This window comes from Zonotrichia leucophrys, chromosome 8, assembly GCF_028769735.1.
Source record: "Zonotrichia leucophrys gambelii isolate GWCS_2022_RI chromosome 8, RI_Zleu_2.0, whole genome shotgun sequence".
Classification (NCBI taxonomy): domain Eukaryota; kingdom Metazoa; phylum Chordata; class Aves; order Passeriformes; family Passerellidae; genus Zonotrichia; species Zonotrichia leucophrys.
Window position 1 is genome coordinate 7,739,776 of NC_088178.1, and position 22,953 is coordinate 7,762,728.

The 22,953-nt window shown below is 42.8% G+C and overlaps 2 protein-coding genes across 4 annotated transcripts; one reads left to right on the plus strand and one right to left on the minus strand.

The window, feature by feature from the left end:
• The first annotated feature begins 437 nt into the window (after positions 1 to 437).
• On the plus strand, positions 438 to 16,131 carry RO60 (Ro60, Y RNA binding protein). Of its 3 annotated transcripts, XM_064720100.1 has the most exons (10): positions 438 to 1,027; positions 1,799 to 2,019; positions 2,287 to 2,433; positions 3,683 to 3,820; positions 4,049 to 4,165; positions 4,913 to 5,026; positions 5,426 to 5,572; positions 6,461 to 6,543; positions 6,623 to 6,734; positions 9,522 to 16,131. In XM_064720100.1, exons 1-10 carry the CDS (start codon positions 457 to 459, stop codon positions 9,645 to 9,647), a joined length of 1,776 nt encoding a protein of 591 aa, XP_064576170.1. In that variant the 5' UTR covers positions 438 to 456; the 3' UTR covers positions 9,648 to 16,131. The 3 variants fall into 3 exon arrangements, 2 of the variants coding, with proteins under 2 accessions (XP_064576170.1, XP_064576169.1); XR_010441238.1 differs by lacking the exons at positions 6,623 to 6,734; positions 9,522 to 16,131 and having other exon boundaries at positions 4,913 to 5,019; positions 6,461 to 6,563; XM_064720099.1 differs by having other exon boundaries at positions 6,461 to 9,633.
• A 162-nt stretch (positions 16,132 to 16,293) lies between these two features.
• On the minus strand, positions 16,294 to 20,698 carry GLRX2 (glutaredoxin 2). The gene is made up of 6 exons (XM_064720133.1): positions 20,682 to 20,698; positions 20,052 to 20,202; positions 19,131 to 19,549; positions 18,378 to 18,447; positions 17,483 to 17,659; positions 16,294 to 16,955 (listed from the first exon to the last, which is right to left on the minus strand). The coding sequence occupies exons 1-6, from the start codon at positions 20,696 to 20,698 to the stop codon at positions 16,836 to 16,838; spliced, it is 954 nt and encodes a 317-aa protein (XP_064576203.1). The 3' UTR covers positions 16,294 to 16,835.
• Between the last annotated feature and the right edge of the window lie 2,255 nt (positions 20,699 to 22,953).

Below are 22,953 nucleotides of genomic sequence, written 5' to 3' on the forward strand. Positions count from 1 at the left end.
CTGGAACTGTCCTGCAGGACAGACCTCGGCAGGGCAGGAGAAAATTTTTTTATAGATAAGATGCAATAAACAACCTTGAGACCGAGAACTGAAGAGCTCTGACTCATTCTTCAAGCGTTCGGGCTGGGAAAAGACACTTTTAACATTCCCAGGGTCGCAGTGAGCCAGAAAGGCCCCGAGACCAGGTGGTTTTTGTGTGCCACTTACTGGGGTTAAATAGCTTCTGAGTTAGTTTTTAAGAAGTAAGTTAGTCACTATTATAACTTAGAGAGTTTTTTGTTTCTTTTCCCCTAAGTGATGCGTATTACCGGACACTTGGAGTATACTTAAATTCATGAATGAAAGCTTAAGATGACAAGCTCGTAGACCCCGTGTGTTTACTTTGCTGAAAGGGCAGTGAAGCGCAGTTGCTAATGAGAGGTGTTGCTGTTGCAGCAGAGCCTGGCGGTGCGGAGGATGCAGGCGGAGCAGAGCCCAGCGCAGCCCCCGAGCGAGGCGCCGGGGCCCGGCGGTGCCGCCTGGGACCTCACGGACAGCACCCGGCTGCAGCACTTCCTGTGCTTCGGCTCCGAGGGCAGCGCCTACCACGTCAAGGAGCACAAGCTGGGCTTTGAGAACGCCGAAGCTTTGCTGAGGCTCATTGAAGAGGGCAGAGGCTGCCAAGTTGTGGAAGAAATCAAAGCCTTTAGTCAAGAGGGCAGAGCGGCAAAACAGGAGCCCCTTCTCTTTGCCCTCGCCGTTTGCTCGCAGTGCTCTGATGCCAAAACAAAACAAGCGGCGTTTAAAGCTGTCCCCGAGGTGTGTTGCATACCAACCCATCTCTTTACTTTCATCCAGTTTAAAAAAGATCTGAAGGAGGGCATGAAATGTGGCATGTGGGGCCGTGCTCTGAGGAAAGCTGTTGCAGATTGGTACAATGGAAAGAATGGCATGGCTCTTGCTTTAGCAGTTACAAAATATAAGCAAAGAAGTGGTTGGTCTCATAAAGATCTTCTGAGGTTGTCCCACCTAAAACCTGCCAGTGAAGGTAATAAATTTTTATTTACCTGAAAATACTGTGTTTTAAACCTTTTATATTTACTGTGGAAGTATTTTTGGAAACTTGAGTTCCATTGTAGATGAATTCTTAGTGAGGATATCCTGTACGTTGCATCTTAAAAGTGTGGGTAATCATATAAAAAAACAGACCTTCAAGGTAAACAGGCTGTATCCTCTTAGTGAGGATATCCTGTGAATTGCATCTTAAAAATGTGGGTGATCCTATCAAATACCAGACCTGTTTATCTTCAAGGTAAACAGGGTTTGTTTGTTATTTTCTTTCATATGCCAAGGGAAGCCAAAATAAGTCCCTCATTTTGTTCCTATTTGGTTACAAATGATGAAATAACCCTTTTTTGTTATGTGGGAAGATCTGTTGACTTCAAATCTTAAAATAATAGAATGGTTTGGGTTGGGAGGGACCATGAGGATGATCCAGTTCCAATCCTTCTGCCGTGGGGAGGATGCCTCCCACTAGCCCAGGCTGCTGAGAGCTCCATCCAGCCTTGTCTTGGACACTTCCAGGGATGGGGCAGCCACAGCTTCTGTGGACAATGTAGCAAATACATGAAGCTCCTTACTTCTAAGGAGATGAATACAGTAACTAAAAGTATTGCTCTAAATTGTGTGTGGCTGACCTTTTCAGTAGCTGTTTGGTAGGTCTGAGAATGAAACCTGCTAATTGATTTGCATGCTAGAATGATAAAATCCAGTATACAGATGGTAATCCTGCTTGAGAAATGGTTTTCTTTTCCATCAGGAATTGCTATAGTCACTAAGTATATTACCAAGGGCTGGAAAGATGTCCAAGAAGCTTATAAAGAGAAAGCAGTTTCTGCTGAGACTGAAAAACTCTTGAAGTATCTGGAGGCTGTGGAGAAAGTCAAACGCACAAAAGATGAATTGGAAGTTATTCATTTGATAGAGGAGTATGGTCTAGTTAGAGAGCACCTCCTGACAAACCATCTGAAATCTAAAGAGGTAGGTAACTTCCTTAGTCAAATTCTCCTTAGAAGTATGAATTCTCTACAGTGAGTAATGCTGTTCAGAGTCTTAAGTCTAGATTTCTTTTCAAAATAGCCCTTACACTGTTTTTCAAGTTGTTTACCTAAATAGTTAATTTAAAATAATTACGACTTTAATATAATTGGTACATTTATTTTAAAATAGACTCATTCAATGTACAGCTAACAATTCTTGTGCTTTGAGAATCTCATCTTTCCGTGTTTCCCTTCTCTTTCATCATAGGTTTGGAAGGCATTACTCAAGGAAATGCCTATTTCTGTATTGTTGAGAAATTTAGGAAAGCTGACAGCAAATTCAGTGCTTGAACCACGAGGTTCAGAAGTGGCAATAGTATGTGAAAAACTGAGAAATGAGAAACTGCTAAAAAAGGTGAGAACGTCATAATTAGTGCCAGCCCTTGTGGATTTTAATTTTTAATGTTTAGTTATGTTAGTGTATTCTATTTAAAAACTGCAGTTTAATGCCTGCAACTTTATTTTAAAACTGCTGTTTATAATTTCTCATTTGATTCCCCACCTGCTTTCTGAAACATTCAGATAAAATAAGTGTACTGGCAGCTATTGGATCTTTTCTTAAGTGAGGGCTGTGGCAAGCTGTGCTAGTTGGGTTCATAAATTTCTTCTGAGTCTTATAGTTTTTAAGTGAGTTAAGAAAATAACACAGTAGCTGAGGGGTAAAACAAGATGGGCAAGGGGACATTCCTCTTTTCTGATTGCTTTATTGTCCATCCAAGTGGAAGGAAAGTAAGAGGGGAAAAAAGGGTTCTCCAAAGAGAGAATAACATTTTCAGGAATTTAGTCTAAGGTAGAGACGATGACTGTCTTGAGCAGCGGTTTTGTGAGCTGGGAAGATGAAAATCAGGACATTGAAATTCTTCAGCACCAGAACTGAATTTAACACAACAACAAAAGTCCTTTTCCCCCCATCCTATTGCCATTCCTTTGCTCTGGTTCCTTCCTGGAGAAGGAAGGGCAAAGACCATGGTGCAATACCTTGGTGGAAGATAGACCATGCACAAGCACTCAGATTCACTGAGTTTTGATGCTGGCAGTGATTAAGGACTGAGACGCCCCTTTTGGATAAAGATAACAAAATGTCCATATGGTTATATAAGTTAAGTTTATATATGGAAAGCAAAAAAAAAAAGTTTGGAGTGTTTTATAGCATGAGAAAAATGAATGCTATGTTCCAAAAATAATTTATTGCCCAGTGTTACTGTATCTTGTATAAAGTTAGTTTTAAGTTGGTTCTTTTCCTTGCTCAGCTCCTTTCTCTTCAGCTGGGCAGGGACTTTGTTTTACTGTAAGCCTGTGATGGAAAATAGACAATCATAGAGCTGCAAAATGTTACCAGAATTCTGGTGATGGCATCCCATTTGGTGTTAATTAGAGGATTCTTGAGAGGGAGTGGGGTCCATTATCAGTAACCCACAACAGTTCATCAGTTCATCCAACAGCTGTGTAACTGCATGAACTCTTTAGGTTTAACAAATTTCAAGTAACCGTATACTAAACTTGAGATTTTTTGTAGCAGGAACTTATTTTAATTTCTTTTTAGTTTGTTACGTTTTTTAAGGAGGTGAAGTTTTCATGTCCTTATTTTTGATTTCTGCCCGTAGGGTAGAATACATCCCTTCCATATCTTGGTTGCATTAGAAACCTATAAAGCTGGACATGGAAACCGAGGGAAGCTTTGGTGGCGTCCTGATCAAGACATTTTAGAAGCTTTAGATGCCTCATTTTACAAAGCTTTCAAGGTAATAATAGTTTTCAAATTTGTTAAGCTTTTTAAGAGTTCTGTGTTTTCTGAAAGCTTATCAAGAACAGATCCTGGGGTGGGTAACAATTCTGAAACTTTGGCAACAGCACTGTCCTGATGTTACCCAGAAAGAGGAAAAAATGCCCTCTTTAGGAGTGAAAGCAGAAGAAGAAATGAATATATAAATTATGTGTACCTATGATATTTTTGTCTTTTATTTTTTCAGACAGTGGAACCAACAGGAAAACGCATTGTAGTTGCAGTTGATGTTAGTGCATCAATGACACAAAAGGTTTTGGGCAGTGTCCTCAATGCCAGCATGGTTGCAGCAGTAATGTGTATGGTGAGGCTTTAAATTTCTTTTATTTATAACTGTTTTCAGCTTGAATTGCTTTTTTGAAAGGTGCTCTAAAGCTGGTTAGAAATCAAGAGGAAACTCACATATAATATTTTTTGGGTACAGAAGGTGTGACCTTGTGCCTCACTGCTGAAAGCTCCTAGCAACCATATTCAGAAATATCAGTTTGAAGAAGTTGGTCAGGGCAGGTTTTTCACTTATCTTAGCCATAATAAAATGGCTTACTATAAGTAAAAAATGATAACTTTATCTTACACATTTTAAGTTTTTCAGAAGCATTCATAGAAATATACGGAGTAGATTAAGAAATGTTGGGATAATTCTTATATCTGTTTGAGTTGTCAATGTGGCCTTTACTCACAATTACTTTCCTCTCAGTTTAGCATTCTAAAGCTTCTTGTGTTGTATTCTTTTATGCAGAGGAGTTGAACTTTTGTTGGCCCTTAAAAATGGTCAAGGTTTTATGTCAGAGGGGAGGGAAGAAAATGGAAGTATCTTTGGTTACAGTAATTAGAGCAGTTGTTCAGCTCTTTTTGCAGTGTTTATTTACAGAATATTTATTTACAGAATATTTAAAGTGTAGAGTGAACCATTACTGTTTATGAGCAGCCATGATGATTTCAATACAAAAGCATTTGTCATGCTGTGTGGTAGGGAATAGCTCAGTTCAGACATGAAAAATTCAGAGTAATGTAACTGCATTATTTTCACTCTTTTCTCCCTCTTTCTCAGGTTGTGGCACGGACTGAGAAGGATTCCCAAATTGTTGCCTTTTCACATGAAATGGTCCCGTGTCCCGTGACGGCTGACATGACCTTACCTCAAGTTTTAGTGAAAATGTATGAAGTATGTAAAAAAAAAGTCTCAGCAGTTACATTGTATTTTATTTGTCATCAATCCTACTACCTTGTTTAATCTGTATAGCTCTAGTACAAGATTGGATTTTTTTGGTGCATTTTATTTAGGGAAAGCCCAGCAAATGTCATTATTTCATTTGCTGGATATTAAACATTGCAATTTAGAATGTCAGTGCTATGTCACGATGAGTTAGCTTGAAAAGAATGCTTTAAAAATTCAAACAAAAAAAAATCTTGGACAAGCTGAGATAAAATGAACAAGTTTAACAAAGAAGCCTCTTTGTGTAGTAATTGTAAGACGTGAAGCTTACATCAAAAGAAATTTTCCCATGGTTTGTTAATTTCTGTATTAATGTGTTCCATGTATATTTATTTTTTTCTCCATAAGATTCCAGTGGGTACCACTGATTGTTCCCTTCCAATGATATGGGCTCAAAAAACTCAGACAGCTGCTGATGTCTTCATTGTATTTACTGATAATGAGACCTTTGCTGGGAATACTCCTCCTGCAGTGGCCCTTAGAGAGTACAGAGAGGTAAATTGCTTCTGACTGTTTATGATTAATAAATACTGTACAAAGTAAGTATCAGCTCTAAAAATCTTTTCGAGATTGGACTGGGTGTGGCTTTCTTCAGTAAATAATTATATATTGTTAAAAACTTATCAATCCTGCAGTTAGGCAGAATTAGTGCACATATAGCAGTAATTGTGTGTATTTAAAACCACAGAATTGCTAAAAGGATTTGTAATTAGCCTGCCCTGCTTGGTGTGCTCCAATGTTCATAAAATTTTGTTACTCAGGGACTGCATGAATTTCTAAATTCTATATGTAATTGATGGGGTAAGTTTTTATAGTTGTTACAGGATCATGTTTGACTCTCAGAACTAAGTTCAACTTTGATGTCTGCGGTAGATGTCAGAATGTTTCAATGAAGTACTAAAGACAAGTGTCAGGAGGATGAGGTGACAGTATCTTGTGAAGAAAGCCTATTGTGTTTTAAAGGGACTGCTCTAAGCTGTGCAGCTTCCTAATATTACAATAGAACAGAGAAAAATACCTTCTCCAAGCACATTGCTATTGGAAACCCTTATTTATTCAGCAAACAATCCTTTATGCTTTAAATAAACTATTTTTGAAACTACCAAAAATGTGTTTGTCAGGCATGGGTGTATGGACTTGAATCATTACATAGTTTCCACCCTGTTGAAATGAATACCAGAAGTCTGTAGTTTGGTTTCCTTAGTTGAGGTTAGCTGCCGTTCCAGTGCTGACAGGCACCCTGCAGTTCTGATTCTTGCATTCCTCTTCAGACAGTGCCTATGCAAGTGAGATTTGGCCCTCTGGCATATTTAAATTACTGCATATGTGCACATTTTTTATTCTAGATGTGTTTTCTGATATTTTTTGCTCTCCTCCCTCTAGAAAATGGGCATTCCTGCAAAGCTGGTGGTTTGTGGCATGACCTCCCACGGTTTCACGATCGCGGACCCGGACGACAGAGGCATGTTGGATATCTGTGGCTTCGACACAGGAGCTTTGGATGTTCTTAGAAACTTCACTTTGGATCTGATTTAACATTTGTAGGCATCTGCTCTTCCCAGTGGGTCCATTGCTGGCAACAGACTTCACCCTGGGAACTCCCAGCCAAATATACTTTATTAGCTCATGGCATATTGTATACATATCAGAATGTTACAGGAGGTGGTGGCACTTCAAGCATCTCTGACTAGAGCTTCTCACTAAGGTGTTTGTAAGGTTGAAACAGAACTTCAGTCTCATGCAAATCTAACAGAGAAACTCAGTGCTGGCATCTCTGGTGTCAAACTGTCAGTAGCCAGCGATCCCTCTGCCATTGGAGGTGGCAGCCACATGTCACTGCTGTCACCCTGGGACTTGGTGCCATGCAGCAGCACACTGTGCATTTGGACACTCTTGGTAATGGCTGGCAGTGCAGTCACATCGCCCTTCAGAGTCCTGCAGCACAGCTGTAGCCCTGCTCCATGCTCCTTTAGAAAGGCATCTCCACTCCTCAGCCACCTTCCTGGTATCCAGCACCCTCCTTTTCCCAAGGCAGTTGTTTATTCCTGTACACACACTCAAACTCTAGTTGGATTCATTCCCTGACCAGCCTGGGCTTTATGTGAGCTGGAGCTCCAGAGGGCATCATCTTTGGTGTGATTACCACAGGAACTGTGCTCTGAGTGCTGTGGGCCAGCACCAGCCACTCTGGATCTGTCCCAGGGGTGAACAGGACCCCCTGTTATGATGGGCTGGTGGCAGGACCACAGTGTACTTCACAAACCCTTGCTCCCTGAGCTTCACCAAAGTCTTCCTGGCTAGCCTGGCCTGCAGCACATCAATCACCCCATCCCTGTTGTCCTCAAGCTCCACAGCATCCACTGCCTTGAGGAGAAGGGTGGTTTTGCCTGGGCCCAAGGAAACACCACCACAGCAAACACTTTGTGTCATGCTGGACCCTGCTCCTGCTCTCCACCAGTGCTGGAGTCAGCCCAGACACCATCTTGGCCACATCCAGCTCCTCAGCAGGGTAAGTGAAGAGGACCACAGTGCTGTCCAGCTCCTCATGGACTTTGGAGTTCGTCTGCTGCAGGTACCCCCTCTGCAGCAGCAGGCCCAGCACCTGCTGAGGATGTGCTGCCTCCATCAGCCCCAGGAGCAGGGCTGTACTGCAGGATGTCCAGCTTCCTGTCCCCCAGGACTTCAGGAGCAGGTGGTCACCTCCAGGGCCCTGAGCACCACTTTGGAGTCACTGAGGAGGGTGTAGAGGGAGGTGAGGAGCCCCAGAGTTCAGACCTTCGCCTTTTAGGACTGACAAAGTCCCTTGCAAACACTCCTGAATGGAAAGCGGTACAGAAAGGCTGGACATTGTTCAAGGATCTTAAAAAAGGAGGAGCAGGCTGTCCCATGTGCTGAGAGATGAGCCAGTGGGGAAGAAGACTGGCCTGGTTGAACAGGGAGTTGTCACTGGAACTCAGGGAAAAAAGACCTTTGGAAAAGAGGCAGGATGCTCTTGAGGACTACAAGGATGTTGTTAGATTATGCAGGAAGGTTGGGAAAGTGAAACCCCAGCTAGAAATTAATTTGGCCACTGCTGAAATAAATAATAAAAAGTGTTTTTACAAATACATCAGCCACAAAAGGAGAGCCAAGGAGAGAATCTCCATCCTTTATTGCAGGTGAGGAGAACCATTGCCACAAAGGATGGGAAAAAGGCTGAGGTGCTTGATGCCTTCTTTGCCTCAGTCTTTAATAGTCAGACCAGCTGTCGTTGGGAAGACTGAGAGACAAGGAACAAAATGAGGGCCCTGTAATTCAGGAGGAAACAGTGACCTACTCCTCCACTTAAGTGTTCAAAGGTCCCTGGAGTCTGATGGAATCCACCCAAGCTGCTCTCCACCATTTATCATCAGTCCTGGCTAACCAGGGAGGTCTCAGGATGCCTGGAGGTTGGCCAGTGTGACACCCATTGGAAGGAGGATGCAGGAAGCCACAGGCCTGTCAGCCTGCCCTCAGTGCCAGGGAGGGACGTGGAACAGATCATCTGGATCACACAGCATGTGCAGGACAGCCAGGGACCAGGCCCAGCCAGCATGGCTTTGTGAAAGGCAGGTTCTGCCTGACCAACCTGATCTCCTGCTATGAATGGTGACCTCCCTGGTGGCTGAGGTGGAGGCTGAGGCTGTGGCTGCCTGGGCTTCAGCAGAGCCTTGGATACTGTTTCTCTCCTGTCTGACAAGATAGGAGCCTGTGGCTTGGACAGGTGCACTGTTTGCTGACTGAAAAACTGGCTGGATGGCTGAACCACCACAGAGTGGTGGTGCCTGAGTCACATCCTGCTGCTGGCTGGCCACCAGTGGTGCTCCCCAGGGCTCCCTGTTGGGGCCAGTCCTGCTCGGTATCTTTATGGCTGGTTTGGACAAGGGGATCAAAAGCACCCTCAGTTTGCAGATGGCACCAGGCTGAGTTGATCTGCTGGAGGGCAGGAAGGCTCTGCAGAGGGATCTGGACAGGCTGGGGCCATGGATTGAGTGTGGCCCAAGTGCTGGGTCCTGCCTTTTGGTCACAGCAATCCCAGTCATGCTCCAGGCTGGGGCAGAGTGGCTGGGAAGCTGCCCCGTGGAAAAGGGGGTGCTGGTCAGGAGTGGGTGAACAGGAGCCAGCTGTGCCCAGCTGGGCAGCAAGGCCAGGGGCATCCTGGCTGGCATCAGAAAGAGGGGCAGCAGGAGCAGGCCAGGGCTTCTTCCTCTTGACTTGGCACTGGTGTGGCTGAACCTCAAATCCTGTTTGCAGCCAAGAATTGGAGCAGGCTGCCCAGGGAGGTGCTGCAATCTCCTTCCCAAAACCATGTGGATTTGGTGCTTAGGGACCTGGCTCTGTGGTGGACCTGGCAGTGTTGGGTTGATGGTTGGACTCAATCTTAAGAGCTCTTTTCCAACCCTCATGGTTTTGTGATTTTTATTAACTTTTTGTGAAGGGAAAACAAGAAAAGCAGATGAGGAATCTCTTTTTTTATTTTTCCTGTTGCACACAATTTAGAATAACAGTGAGAAGTTTGCTAAAAGTGGTTACAGGGTTACATAGTGTATAATTTAATTTCATTTATAGTAGACTATAAATATGGAGAGATTTTTAATTTCCCCCATTGCTGTGGAATGCTTATTTGCAAGAATAAATTCACTAATTACTTCTAGAATGGAGCTGGAAACAAATGGGCTTAGTATTTTTAATAATGGCAGTTTACCAGCAGCTTCATTGAGAGAGAATTTTATTTGGGCTTTTCTAAATCTTTGTATTTTAAGTGTTAGTAATGTTCAGTGGTTTCCATGGCTATGGTTAAAATCTACAAAAGAAGTTTTTTCTGGTATGTATTGAGACCATGTGACTGTGATACAGTGTAAGTTACCCAGGGACATTTTATACTGCTAAAACTGAAAGTGCAAGAGCTCATGCTAATCTTTTTCTCTCTGGATTATCATCTGGGTTTTCAGGAGGAAATATCTCTTTAGGTAAATTGGGGGACAGTTTCTGCACAATACCATTTCAGAAGCACTAGTTTAGAATTAAAAATACTTTACAGGGAGTTCTAAAAACTGTATTTAGTAGAAAAAGACCTTGGAAATGACTGGGATGTCACATTCAGTCCTTGTCACAACTTAAAGAAGCATCAGCACACCTTCACTGAGCAAGATAACAAGTGCATGTGTCTTGGCCTGCTCAGCAAAGCTGAGTGGGAGCAACCAGAAACAAAAGCTACATTTTTTTTTTCAGAAGAATGTATTCAATGACTCAGAAGCAATCTTCCTAACAGGAGAGTGTTTCATTTTTAAAAATCTTTTTGTAGGTTAGTGTTACTTCTGATTTCATCAATTAATTCAAGCTAACATATTTCAAAACTACCTCCAGTTTATAGTGACCAATTCTTAAAAGCTTTTATGAACTGTACAGTTGCCTCCTTAATGTTCACAAAATCATGTTTAGGAAGTGATTGAAACTGGATTCTTAATTTTTAATTTTTTATTTTTAGTCTCATAGTAAGAGTGTGACAAGGAGAAAGCCAGTGAGTATTCTACCACTTTGGAACAGAAACTGATAGCAGTTTGTGTGTATATGTATTTAATTCTGTGTTTTCTATGTGTATAGGGGGGAAGTTAAAAGATCTCTTTAGTAGATCAATCTTACAAGATCTGAAAGGTTTTTTAGTGATGCTTTAAAAACTTCCTCTAAAACATAGATATTTCAGCCTCTTTTAAGCTAATACAGACTGTTTTAAACAGCAAATTTTATGTTAATTTGAAAATAATTATGATTTATAAAAATATCATCTTTACCCATAGTGGTAAATGACACATCATACCATATTTTTCTGCCTAAAACCCAAGCTTTTAAATGTAAAATTGAAGTTCCTACTATACTTTTGGTACTTGTAACACTTGTCATTTTGCCTCATTCCTATTGATGATAAATTCCAAGCTTGCATTGTGTAGCTGGGATATCTCTTTTGGTGCTAAAATAGGATGTAACATGTTACTGAAGGTATTCTGCTACTTCCTTCCACTCTCCCTTAATGCATAATGAATCCAGAGAGGGAAGCCTTTCCTGACATGGAGCAGGGCTGACAGAACTGCTGGGTAGAGTGTTGCCTTTCAGCCAGCATGAATGTAAATCACTCCTGAATTCTCACTGCTCTCACAGAATGCTTGGGGACACAGGACTGCCACCAGCTCCTCAGGTGAGTTCTAGAACAAACCAAGTGTTCCTACAAAAGCTGAGACACAGCACTTTGGGGTTTGCAAAAAGAAAATCAGCCATTTCTCATGAAAAATTGCATATCATTTTTAGCATCTAAACAAACACCATGAGTATGGGGAGTAAGCTCATTTGCTCAATACATATTAATAATTATTTCCAGTAAATGCACTGATGTTTTGGGATGGGTTTGGTAGTAATGCATTTTAAATGACGCAATAGTCAAACATCTGATTGAGTGTTTCCTTCTAAGCTAGAGATGTCAAGAATAACTGATAGATGAGTATCTTTTGCAAGTACTTTTTCTTATTTGCAGTAGTATTTGTGAAGTAATAGGAAGTATTTTGGACTAAATATAAAATGAAAACTTAAAACAGGTGTTTCAAGTAACTTTCAAGTAAATTTATTGCAAATAAAAATTAGAGTAGTTACTAACAGATTGAATGTATGGTTATAGTGGTGTTACATCTTTGGAAGCAGTCCAGTTTAAAATGCAGTTCCTTGAACTAGAGTGTGGAGGTAAAGATGAACTTTTCAGTAGGAGTGATAGAAACTGTAGGTCCCTGTACCTGTTGACACTGAATAGCTGTGAGCAATGATAAAAGGTTGTCATCCCTGCTGGGGTACAGAATGTGCTCCTGAACATGTGTAGTAACTCTGGACTGAAAACCTGGTCAGTGGTTTATGAGATGTAAAACCAGCACTGGTCAGGCCACGTTGCCATCTGCTCCTCTTCAGGATTTGCACAGGGAGGGGAAACTGAAGTAAATGCTGACAGCTGCAATTTTGTACTATGTGGACCTTTCTTTCTGGGAGTTTCTTTCTGGTTTTGCTATTCTCTTCTATTAAGGGGCATAGAAGAATGATGCTGCAAATTCCTTGTCCATAGACTGGATATTTTTTATCTGCCCATACACTGAATTTTAGGGGACAGCATCTAGTCTTTAGTTACTAAACTGATAATTCCTGAAACAACTCTAGACATGTAAAGAGGTAATAATTACTGTAATGCTTGAAAAAGAATTTAAAAAGTGAGTTAAGACAAAATTGATACACTTAAGCTTCAGTTCAGTGTACAATAAACAACCTACTCTTTCACCAAAAAGGAGACTTTCAAATCAGTAGTGGTCATTGCACTGGAGGAACACTGACTGGAAAAGCAGAAAAGGGACTATAATTGTGCACTGCAGTTTACCAGTAAGCATTGAGCAGGGACAAGTTTAAAGCTAGTTAATTTTATTCAAAATGCTGAATGAAAAAAGGTCTAAATGCAGAGTGCAGCTGTAGACCAAGGAAATGCATGTTTCCTAAAAATGCAGGTTTTCCTGGTTTCCTGATTGCTAAGTTACTGGTTTCAGTTTGACTGCCATTTCTCTGTGACCCCCTTGACAATTCTGGAGCTTAGACTATGGTGTTGAACACTGTAATGTGTTTACTTTAGCTTTAAGAAAGAAGAAAAGCATGTTGTGGTTGGAAGCACAGCAGAAGTGAAATCCTGTTGTGAGGAGTGAACATCCAGGGTCAGGTTTCTTCTTGGAAGAGACACAATAAATGACATGGAGAGGGCAGGAGGCTCTTGAGTTTTTAAAAATAACGCAGTGATCTCATCAGCATTGAGTAATACATTCAATAATGACAGTAATAGTTTTACCAAGAAATAGAATTTCGTGTCAGGAATTTTAGACCTGGAGCAAGGAGTAGGAGAGTTTGAGGTGCTTGTAGAATTAGATTGCAGTCCTCTGTTTCAAAAAGGAGATGTCTGAGGGTAGGTGTAGTTCTGAGGTCAGCAGGGCCAGTCTAAATGCCCACTGTGTGAGGGCTGCTAATAACTGGCACTAAAATACCTTGCTGCTGAAAACCACTGCTAAACCTGTTTGTCAAACACAAGTCTTCAGGAGGTTTATGCTGGTTTTTCACATTGCTGTTGTTAACTTATGCCCATAGACGAGTATGCCTTTAAAAGGCTGTTCAACAAAGTATATTCTTGGCTTAAAAACACACCAGCAGTTTGGGAAATGTATTTTAATAATGGCTCTGACTGTAAAAACACTAGGAAGATCTTTGTCTGCATTGCAAATACTGCTTACCCTGTCCTGAGATCACAGGAACAGAGGCTTTTGTTTTGGTTCCATTTATTCTGTTTCTTCTTCTTTTGCTGTCCCCTTTTCTCTGTTAGTGTTGGTTATTTTTCTCCTTTTCTGTCTTGTCACCTCAGACCTGTACTTGAATCTTTTTTCACAAGCTCTCATCCATTCCTTTTTCTTTTATTTTTGCCTCTATTCTTCTGCCTTCTTGCTGTCACTTGAGTGTGCTTGCTTAGCTCCCTGCCCCAGAACTGATGGCATAGTATTTCATGTTTCTAATAATGAATACTTTTTGCTATTCTTTAATTATATAAATCTCTTACAAAATAGCTAATTTGTTGTATCTGTCAGATTTTTGGTAAAACTGAGTGTAAAAATCAGTTACAAAAGTATACTTTGTTTATTACAAAAATCCATCATCTGCCTGTGAATGGCTTTATTTGAAAAAAGTAACAATTACAATTGGCTCTTCAAATGTAAAGTTTTTTTTCTAAAAGTACTTCAGTGATTTGAAACTTTTCATTCTTTTAAATAGTATCAAGCTGCTGTCATGCAGAATTATGAAAACTTTAAAATTAATATTCTGGATAAACAGGCAATTTCTTTGCAATATTGACAAGACAAAGTCTTGAAAGAATAGGCTATAGAAGTAAACCTAAGTAAAGAATCATTTGTGTTTGAATCATGAGTTTCTTGTGCTTTTAACCCTTTTATTTAGTTTCTATGAAATTCCACCAGTTTCTAGGTTTATTTTGCTGTCTGCAGTGGTTTGCAGTGCACAGAAAGGCTGCTGTAAGCAGCTGCTATAATGACTTTCTTGCTGGTAGAGATTTCATCTTACCGTGACACTGGGGGGTGTGCAAATGGCTGAGCAAGAGTTCTGGGGAAAAGGTGAAACACTGACCAGGACAGTGTTTTATGGATATGCTGCCCTGATGGAAATCATAACAGATAAGCTAATTTCAGCAGAAGGTGTGGTGTCTTTAAATATGTGTGCTTACATATCTGGATTTATGATTCTGATACTGCAAAGCGTGGTTTCTTTAGGTATTTCTGCATTCTGAATTTAAGTTTAAATGTATATATATTTGCATATATATGTGGTATGTTGAGAACTTTTACAAATGCTTCATTAACAAATAATGAATATACGTAGCTGTTTTCCTAATGCTACCAGCTTAAGAGTTAAGCACAACTAGTTACAAATAAAATGTCTTTTCATTCTCCTGTAAAAGTGCAGTTCTAATCCTTAAAAATAATTCTGTATTTAAGAAGCAACACATGTGCACATTCACAGCTCTGTGTGCTTCATTAAATAATTCAGTGTTTGTTTCCAGCTTCTTCTGCTTCTTAGAAGCTTGGGAGTTAAGAGGGATAAGCAGGTATCCAGATCTTCTACTGGATAAATTTCAATATTTAGATCCCAGGACAAGCATATTTTAAGAGAAACAACTTTGTCTTGGAGACAATACTAGGGGAAAAAGATGGAAATTTTTAATGACTATTCTTGAGGTTCTTAATTTTGGTTGGGTTCCCCTCCCCCCAGATTAGAACCACACTTTAACTGCCATATCATGTTTAATTAACTTAAGCATAACATGGCTTTGTGCCATCCAGTAACAAAGGCACTGTCTTGCTGCTACTTTCTGTGAAATTGTACACAATGAAAAAAACTGTTTGGATGGGGAGCCTTAATATGGTTAAAAAGAAACATAATTAACCCTTTGGGTGCCTTAAGCTAGATCCTGTTTAATGATGGGGCACTCACTTGCATCTACAGGCACAGCTTGTTTCAATGGCTGCAAGAGAATTTGCCTTAAGTGACAATGCCCTGGGACTTCCACAACTTGGAACTCAAAGGGTTACTTTAGACTACTGGTTAAAAAAACAAGCCTCTAAACAGGGAACAAAATGAAAAGGTCTTTGAAAAATTCCTTTGCATACTATTGTTGTTATTTTTACGTGATGGGTTTATCAGCTTTGGGGACAAAATTGTTGTTAAGCTTCTGGTAAAAACATCACTGGCTGAAGAATTGTACACAGAGCATAAGAATACTTGGTATTCTTATATGACTGTATGTGCAAAATAAATTGCTTTATTAAGTGTAAATTCAGAGAGAGATGCACATCTGTGTGTTTACCTTGATGACTGTGTCCTAGCACCACACAGGAAACTGCAATAATTAAAATGAAACAAGGTCAGTGTGTTGAACTAGCTGATTACATATTAAAGATGCACAGGGCAGACAATTGCATACTAAAGACTTTCTACAAATGATGCAGTTTAAACTGAGTTCAAACCTGCATCACAAAAATGAAGCTGTCAAGTTTAAGTGATATTCTTGCTGTCCTAGTTAGCTGGAATTAAAGATTGATGTTTTTTTTCCTTGAGGGAAAAAGTAGTTTAGGTACATGCAGTGCTGAAAGCAATGGAAATAACAGGATTCTTAATTGACAAAAAGTGAGTAAAAAATTGACTAATGTTTTTATTCTAATATGTGCACCTTTAGTTGTGCAATGGTCCCTTTAACTGAAGAGTGGGATATAATTTTCTACTTGCATATGAACTACTTTGAAATAACCAAGAGTCTTGGCATTGCCTGGTCTGGCTTTGGATGTACATTGTACTGAAACTATGGAATTTTAGTCATTTCTGTTAGACATTTAACTGAAAGTTAAAATGGCTAGTAAACTGCATTCTGGCTGTAGAATTTAAGTACTAAATAAACTCTATGCATATTAGACCTGCTTCCCTTGCTGTTATGTTCCATGCTGCTGTTGGATCAGTTGTACCACAGTGTGCAGCTGAGTGCCCGAGCTGCCTGGCCCCCTGGAAGCCATTCCTGAATGGCAGTGCAGGCTGATCCCTCAGAGTGCAGAGCAAAGATGAAAGCTGCCACTCTCTAAAGCTGCCAGAGTCTTTATTCCCTTTTCTGTTCCATTGGACACACGATTTGGGGGCTGGGTGATCAGGCACTGGCGTGCAGGAGAGGCAGACATGCACACACCACTATCACTACAAACTGGGTTTGCTTTACACTTCAGTTTGACACAGAATAATTATATTTAAAGAAACCATAAAATAAAATTGACAATTTATTGAGACAAAGCTAGAAAGCAAACTAATGTGCAGCAAAACCCACAGGATTCTTTTAGCAGAGCCTGGGCTTCCCTGGAGCAGGATGCAATCACCATGAAGTGACATCACTGTCTCACTAAGAGCCCCAAGAGTTACAGAATGTTTGCTAATGACCATTGGGCTTGTGGGAAAGCTGAGGCAAGGACACCAAGTAATTCACCAAAGCCATAAAGTCTGTCAAGAGTGATCTGTAATTCAGAAAGCCATGGTTTGAGGTTGTTGAGTGCAGCTCATGCTGTGTCTGTGATCTTCTGATTTCATCTGAAACTCTGTTCATACAAAGGAAGACGAAGCTAGAGGTGGTTGCTCAGCAAGGTTGCTTCGATTTGCACTGATTAATTAAAGGAAGCAGTTTGCCTTCCTCATGAAGCCTTTGAGCATCTGTTGCACCTCCAACACAAGTCCCATTGATAAACACTCTTGGGACCTATCAAGAAAACAAAAGTTGCATTAGTTACCACTTGGGAAAAAGGTAAACACTCAAGCAAGCCCATGTGGACTCCAGTACACACAATCACTGTGTTCTTCTAGATGTGTGTATAATATTAGTGTACAACCCATTCTTGTCCATAATATTTACAGAGATGGGAAACTTCATGTGCCCCTCAAAAGTGGGGTGAAGCTACTGAGTGGGTGATTGTAATAAATTCCAATAATTGAGTCAAGTGAGACTATGTAAAATAAAATAAAGTTGTTAAACAATGGTTTAAATATACAAATTAAAAATGGCTTTGATACTTCAATTATTTCAGTGTCAGTAGGGCAAAGATCAGCTGTGAGGAAGAGCCAGAGGGGTTCTACAAGAAGAGACCTCCTGCAGCATTTAATTTAGGAGCTTGTATCCCAAATTTATCTGTCTCAAAACAAGAACTTAAGAACTTGCTATGGATATAACCCAAGAGGGATGTGTGTAGCCCAAGCTGTTACTTATTAAGTATAAGAGGATATACTCACTGTTCTGCCACCAGTCATCTGTTCCAGAATGTCTTGGAACTGCTTTCCATTTCTATTTAGGTCCAGTTCCACAGCTGTGTAACTCACATTCAGACCCTTAAAGAGGTTTTTTATCATACTGCAGTATGAGCATGTTGTTTTAGAGAAAATCACCACACAGTTGCGTGAAATAATGTCCTGTGTGCTCAAAAGAAAGTTAAAACTCAGTGAGCTTCAAGCCAATGCACTCACAACACTGTTGAACACTCCTGAAAGTAGTACACAGGTTAAAAAGCTGCTGTTAGAGTAACAAACACAGGAAAATCTCTGCTGGCACCTCTGAAAGCAGGTTTGACCTGCATCTGGCTCCAAACCAGCAAAGGGATGGTGGAGTGTGTGGTAAACTCTGCTCTGCAGTCTGCCCAGCTCCCTGCATCCCCCTAAATTGTTTGGGACAGTTTTCTCTGTCCATAAGGCGCTTGGGATGTGCCAGTGGCAAGCACAGTGACCAAAAGCAGTGGCTGGAAGATACACCCTTATCACTTCACTGTAAATTCAAGGGGATTTCAGGCTATCATTAACTATCAGTAAATTTATAAGACCCACAATTTCCAAAATATTTAACTTTACTTTATATCAGTAATTTTACAAGGTTCTATCCCTGATGCTGATGGCAACACTGAATTTGAGTAGAGGTCTAAAAAAACGCATAAAATGGGTGCAGCCTAGGAAGATCAGGTTCCAGGGCTGTGGATAAACAAAACTGCCAGCATGGCTTGATAACCATGATGAACATAGGAACAGGTTCAACAGGCAGAACTATTTACAGTATTTCTTTGTGTAAATAAGAAAAGGTTTGGAGTAATTGGCTTTTATAAATGCTGAAAATCAGTAAAAGCAACATAAATAATGCTACCTGTATTTGATTCACGGTAGCACCACACGACAATCCTACACAAGCGGTCTGTCTGTTCCCCATTCTATAGCTAAAAAGAAATGACAGTCAGATCTTCGAGCTTTCAAAGGATGGCCACATTGCCCTGTTTCGTTTCGGTAGTTCACTGACTGCGCCATGGTGGTTCCCTTGAGCTGCAGCATGTGCAGCCAGCCCGCTTCTCGTGTGCCCGCAGGGCCGGGGAGCAGCGGGATGGCTGCGGCAGGAACAGCCCGGCCCCGGGGCCGTTACACGGGAACCGCTCCGCGCCGCCGGCCACAGCCACACGCACACGGGCGGCACCCGCGGGCCCGGCCCCCCGCACCCGCCCCGCGCCCGAGCCCGGCCCTCATCGTCATCCCGAGCCGGCCCTCATCCTCATGCTGATCCCTGTCCTCATCCTCATCCCGAGCCCGGCCCTCATCCTCATCCCTATCCCTGTCCTCATCCGCATTCTTATCGCGAGCCCGGCCCTCCTGATCCCGATCCTTGTCCTCATCCTGATCCTGATCCCTGCCCTCATCCTGATCCCCAGCCCGGCCCTCATCGTCATCCCGAGCCCTGCCCTCATCCTGATCCTGATCCTGATCCCTGTCCCTCTCCCAGTCCCGATCCCGGACCCGGTCCTTGTTCCGACCCCGATTCTCGTCCCTGTCCCGGTTCCCGTCCCTGTCTCAACCATAATCCCAGTCGTGGTCCCGGTCCCGATCCCTGTCCCGGTCCTTGTCCCGATACCGATACCAGTCCAGATCCCGGTCCCGATCCTTATCCCTGTCGCACTCCCAGTGCCGATCCCAGTCCTCGCTCCAGACCGTGTCTTTGTCCCGATCCCAGTTCCGGTCCCGATCCCTATCTCTATCCGTGCCCCGGTCCCTATCCCATTCCCATTCCCGGGGCCATTCCCGGTGCCGGTCCGGCGCCCCCGGCCTGCACTCACCGCCCACCCCAGGCCGCGGCCACGCGACGCAGCGCCCCCTGCAGTGCCATAGCTCGCGCAGGAAGGGGCGGCGCTCCCTCAGCCCGCCCCGCGCCGCGCCCGCAGGGCCCCGCGCCGCCTCCGGGACTGCCTGCCGCAATGCCGGGCTCCGGGAGCGCCAGCCACACCGGGACAGCGCGGGGACAGGGATAGCACGGGGACAGGGACAGCACCGGGACTGCACAGGGACAGGGACTGCATAGAGACAGCACGGGGACAGGGACAGCACAGAGACAACACAGGGACAGGGATAGCACGGGGACAGGGACAGCACCGGGACTGCACAGGGACAGGGACTGCATAGAGACAGCACGGGGACAGGGACAGCACAGAGACAACACAGGGACAGGGATAGCACCGGGACGGGACAGGGACAGCTGGGCCAGCACAGTGCAGCACAGGGAGAAGGCCAGCACAGGGACAGCCCGTGGCCGTCATAGGGGCAGCACAGGGCAGCACGGGATGGGGCTGATTTCCCAGGACAGGGTCAGGAGAGGCATCAGGAGGGGCTGATTTCCCGGGATAGGGTCAGCAGAGGCACAGAGAGGGGCTGATTTCCCGGGATAGGCCCCGGAGCCGCTCCTGTTGTGAGGCAAGTCGAGGAGGTTTGGCCTCCTGCCCGGCTGATTCCCAATGTGGGGGTTCAGCGGTGCCTTTGCTTTGTCCAGTGTAAAACTTACTTTAAATCTTCTCCGTGCCCGTTTCTGTTGCCTGCTCTTCCTCACGTTTCTTTCCTGCCCTGCAGTTCTTCGGTCAGAAGCCGACCTGTGGAACAGGAGCGTTGGGAATGGAGTGAATAATGGGCCGGGGATGAAGAGCAGCTCCTGCTGCCTGGGAAGTTGCGTTAGTGGAGTTGGCTAATTGTGTAATGTGTGGAATGTTTTTAGTGGCTCCTGGGAAAAAAAAATAGGGGAGGTTTTACTTTATGTGGAGGTGTTGGATTTTTTTATTTCCTCTGCCCAGTAAAAGTTGATCAACAATATTCTGTTATTTCACCCCCACATACATTGCTGTGGAGCCTGGTCAAATGAGTGTCCTTCGTAGAGCACTCCTGTGGAATATCCCCTCTGGGGTCTGCACAAGTGTTTCAGCAGCAGAGAAACTTTTCTACCCCCTCTTAGTTGAGAGGGTAAATTGTGCTCTGGATCACTGTTCAGTGCTCAGCCCTGTGTTTTAAAATATACTGCAAGGAAATGCACACTTGTACTGATTTGGTTTTGCTCACGTGTATCTGTGAAAAAGGGAATGTGTGTTCATGCATGATCTTTCTGTTATCTTCCTGGATGTTGATTAATCTTAAATGAACTTACCTATGATGAAAAATCATCTCATGTTTTACAACTTAATTTTGCTTTCCTACAAACCATCAGTATAACCTGTTAAAGTAGTGAGAAAATGCAATTGAAACATTGTACCCATGTCATATGCTCACATTTTACTAAATTATAATTTCCTTGCTCATGTCAGATAATGATTTTGTAGCCTAATCTTCTGTGACAAAACTGATAAACTCTCAGGTATCTAATGCCACATGAAAATAGTTTCATATCAAATTCTGATTAAAAGATATAAATGCTGGCTAATTATGTCACTATGATCCCCAAAGCAAACTGTGGGAGCTATTTTGTAAACTCCCAGTTAAAACTTGTAATGACAGTGTCACATTAAGCGTAAATCCAGTATATTTTTGCATTAAATGTGGCAGAAAATCATCCCCCTGGCATTCCAGCTGCTCCTCAGATATCAGAGGGGCTGGGACAGTGGCCAGTTCGGCACAGACACGCAGAGCTGGTGTGGCACTGGAAAGAGATGACCTGTGGAGTTCTGCCCAGCCCAGCCCAGCCTGTGGTTCTGTGCTGGTGATGAGTGCCCTGTGTGCAGGAGTGTGTGTGAGCCCAGGAAATATGAACCATGCAGTCACAAGCACAGTCAGGTGGGTGATGCCAGTGCAGCTGTGGAGGGATAGAATGTAAGAGAATAGTGCAGAAGGCAATGTCACCCCTGAGGAGTTGCAGCTGCACTGATCACCAAAGATCAGGAACAGGCCTGCCCTTAACAGGCCACAGCTGTGTCCAATAAGGATGAGTGCTATAAAAGAGTGGCTTAGCGGCTGGACGGGAGCTGGGGTTTGTTGGCTGTACTGAGAAGAAGGAGTCAATGCTGTGAGAAGCTGCCTGTGAAAAATCACCAGGAAGGTATGGAACTTTTGCAATAAGATGGCAGCATGTAGCAGTAAGAGTATGATCACAAACACAGGCTGGCCTTCCCAATCTCCTGAGCAAGCACCTGGTATATTTGAGGGTTGGAGTCTTACCCAGGAGGTGTCCCTGTGGGGAGGAGATAGGCAGAGCCCTCTGACAGTGCCAGGAATCAGAGATGGAGTCTCCTCTGACCTTCCTCACCACTACAGCTGTATTTATATTGTTTCCAGTGAGTGACAGGAGAAGGTGAAGCTGTGGCTGACACAATTTCCTGTTTAAGTGGAGTTTGATTTTAGTCATGTGGGGGTACTGACACAAAGCTGGGTCATTCCTTTGGCTTAGTTACCGGCATTGTTCCTGCCAGAGCATGACCACAGCACCTCTGTGCTGCTCCAACCTTGGTTTCACTCCTGCATTGATTTCAGCAGGGCGAGATCAACTTGCTCCCTGCTTTGTTCCCCCCCTCCCAGAGCAGCACACCCAGCTCCTGCAGGGATCCTGCTCCTAGGGATGCAGGCAGCTTGTCTTTGCTGACCTACTGCCAGTGCACACACTCCTCCTTGCTCTGCTTTCTTTTTCTTTTCTTTTTTCTTCACTGTTCTTCCCAGGGAAGGCAGTCTTAAGTGAAAAAGGAAACCAGAACTACAGTGTTTTCTGGAAACCTGAAAATAAATCTCTGTGCAGCTGACTGTGTGCCCCATTCCCTGCTCCCTGAGCAGCAGAATGGAGCGGGATTGAAATGAGGGGCTTTTTGGTGTCATTGTATCACAGTGACTGTGTGTCTCACTGAAAAGAGGTGTTCCTTGTGGAGCAGCAGATGTACAGGATGTGTTTCTGAAGAGGTAGCACTGGTTTAGGGGATACTGGGGCTTTTGGATGAGGCATGGAAATGGGACTTGGCCTGCTGGAAGCGTTTCAAGTCCTGATCCAATTTTCATAAGCTGTAGCTCTAGTTATAATTCTAAATTCATTTCAGGAAATGATATTGATTATTCATTATGCCTTTGTCTTCTAAACACATAAATATTACTCTATACCCATATAAATATTGGCAGTGATTGGTTTTAATACCATATCTGAAATGTTTTAAATACACTTGTGGTGCTCTGCATGTTGTTGTTCTGACACAGATGGGGATATCACTAACATATTGAAACAGGGAATTCTATAGGCTGTTGGCTTTTAGTCTGTTTTGTCAGCCCCAGCACACGTTATTTACAAGAAGGAAAATGACCCAATTCTGCCTTTTGCAAATTTAAGATGGTATCATGTTTTCTGACAGCGTTGGAGAGTGTTAAGAAAATTCTGAGCATCAAAGGTTAGAATAAGTCATAATGAGAGCTTGTTTTGGGGTCTCAAATCCTGCAACTGGTATTCCCCA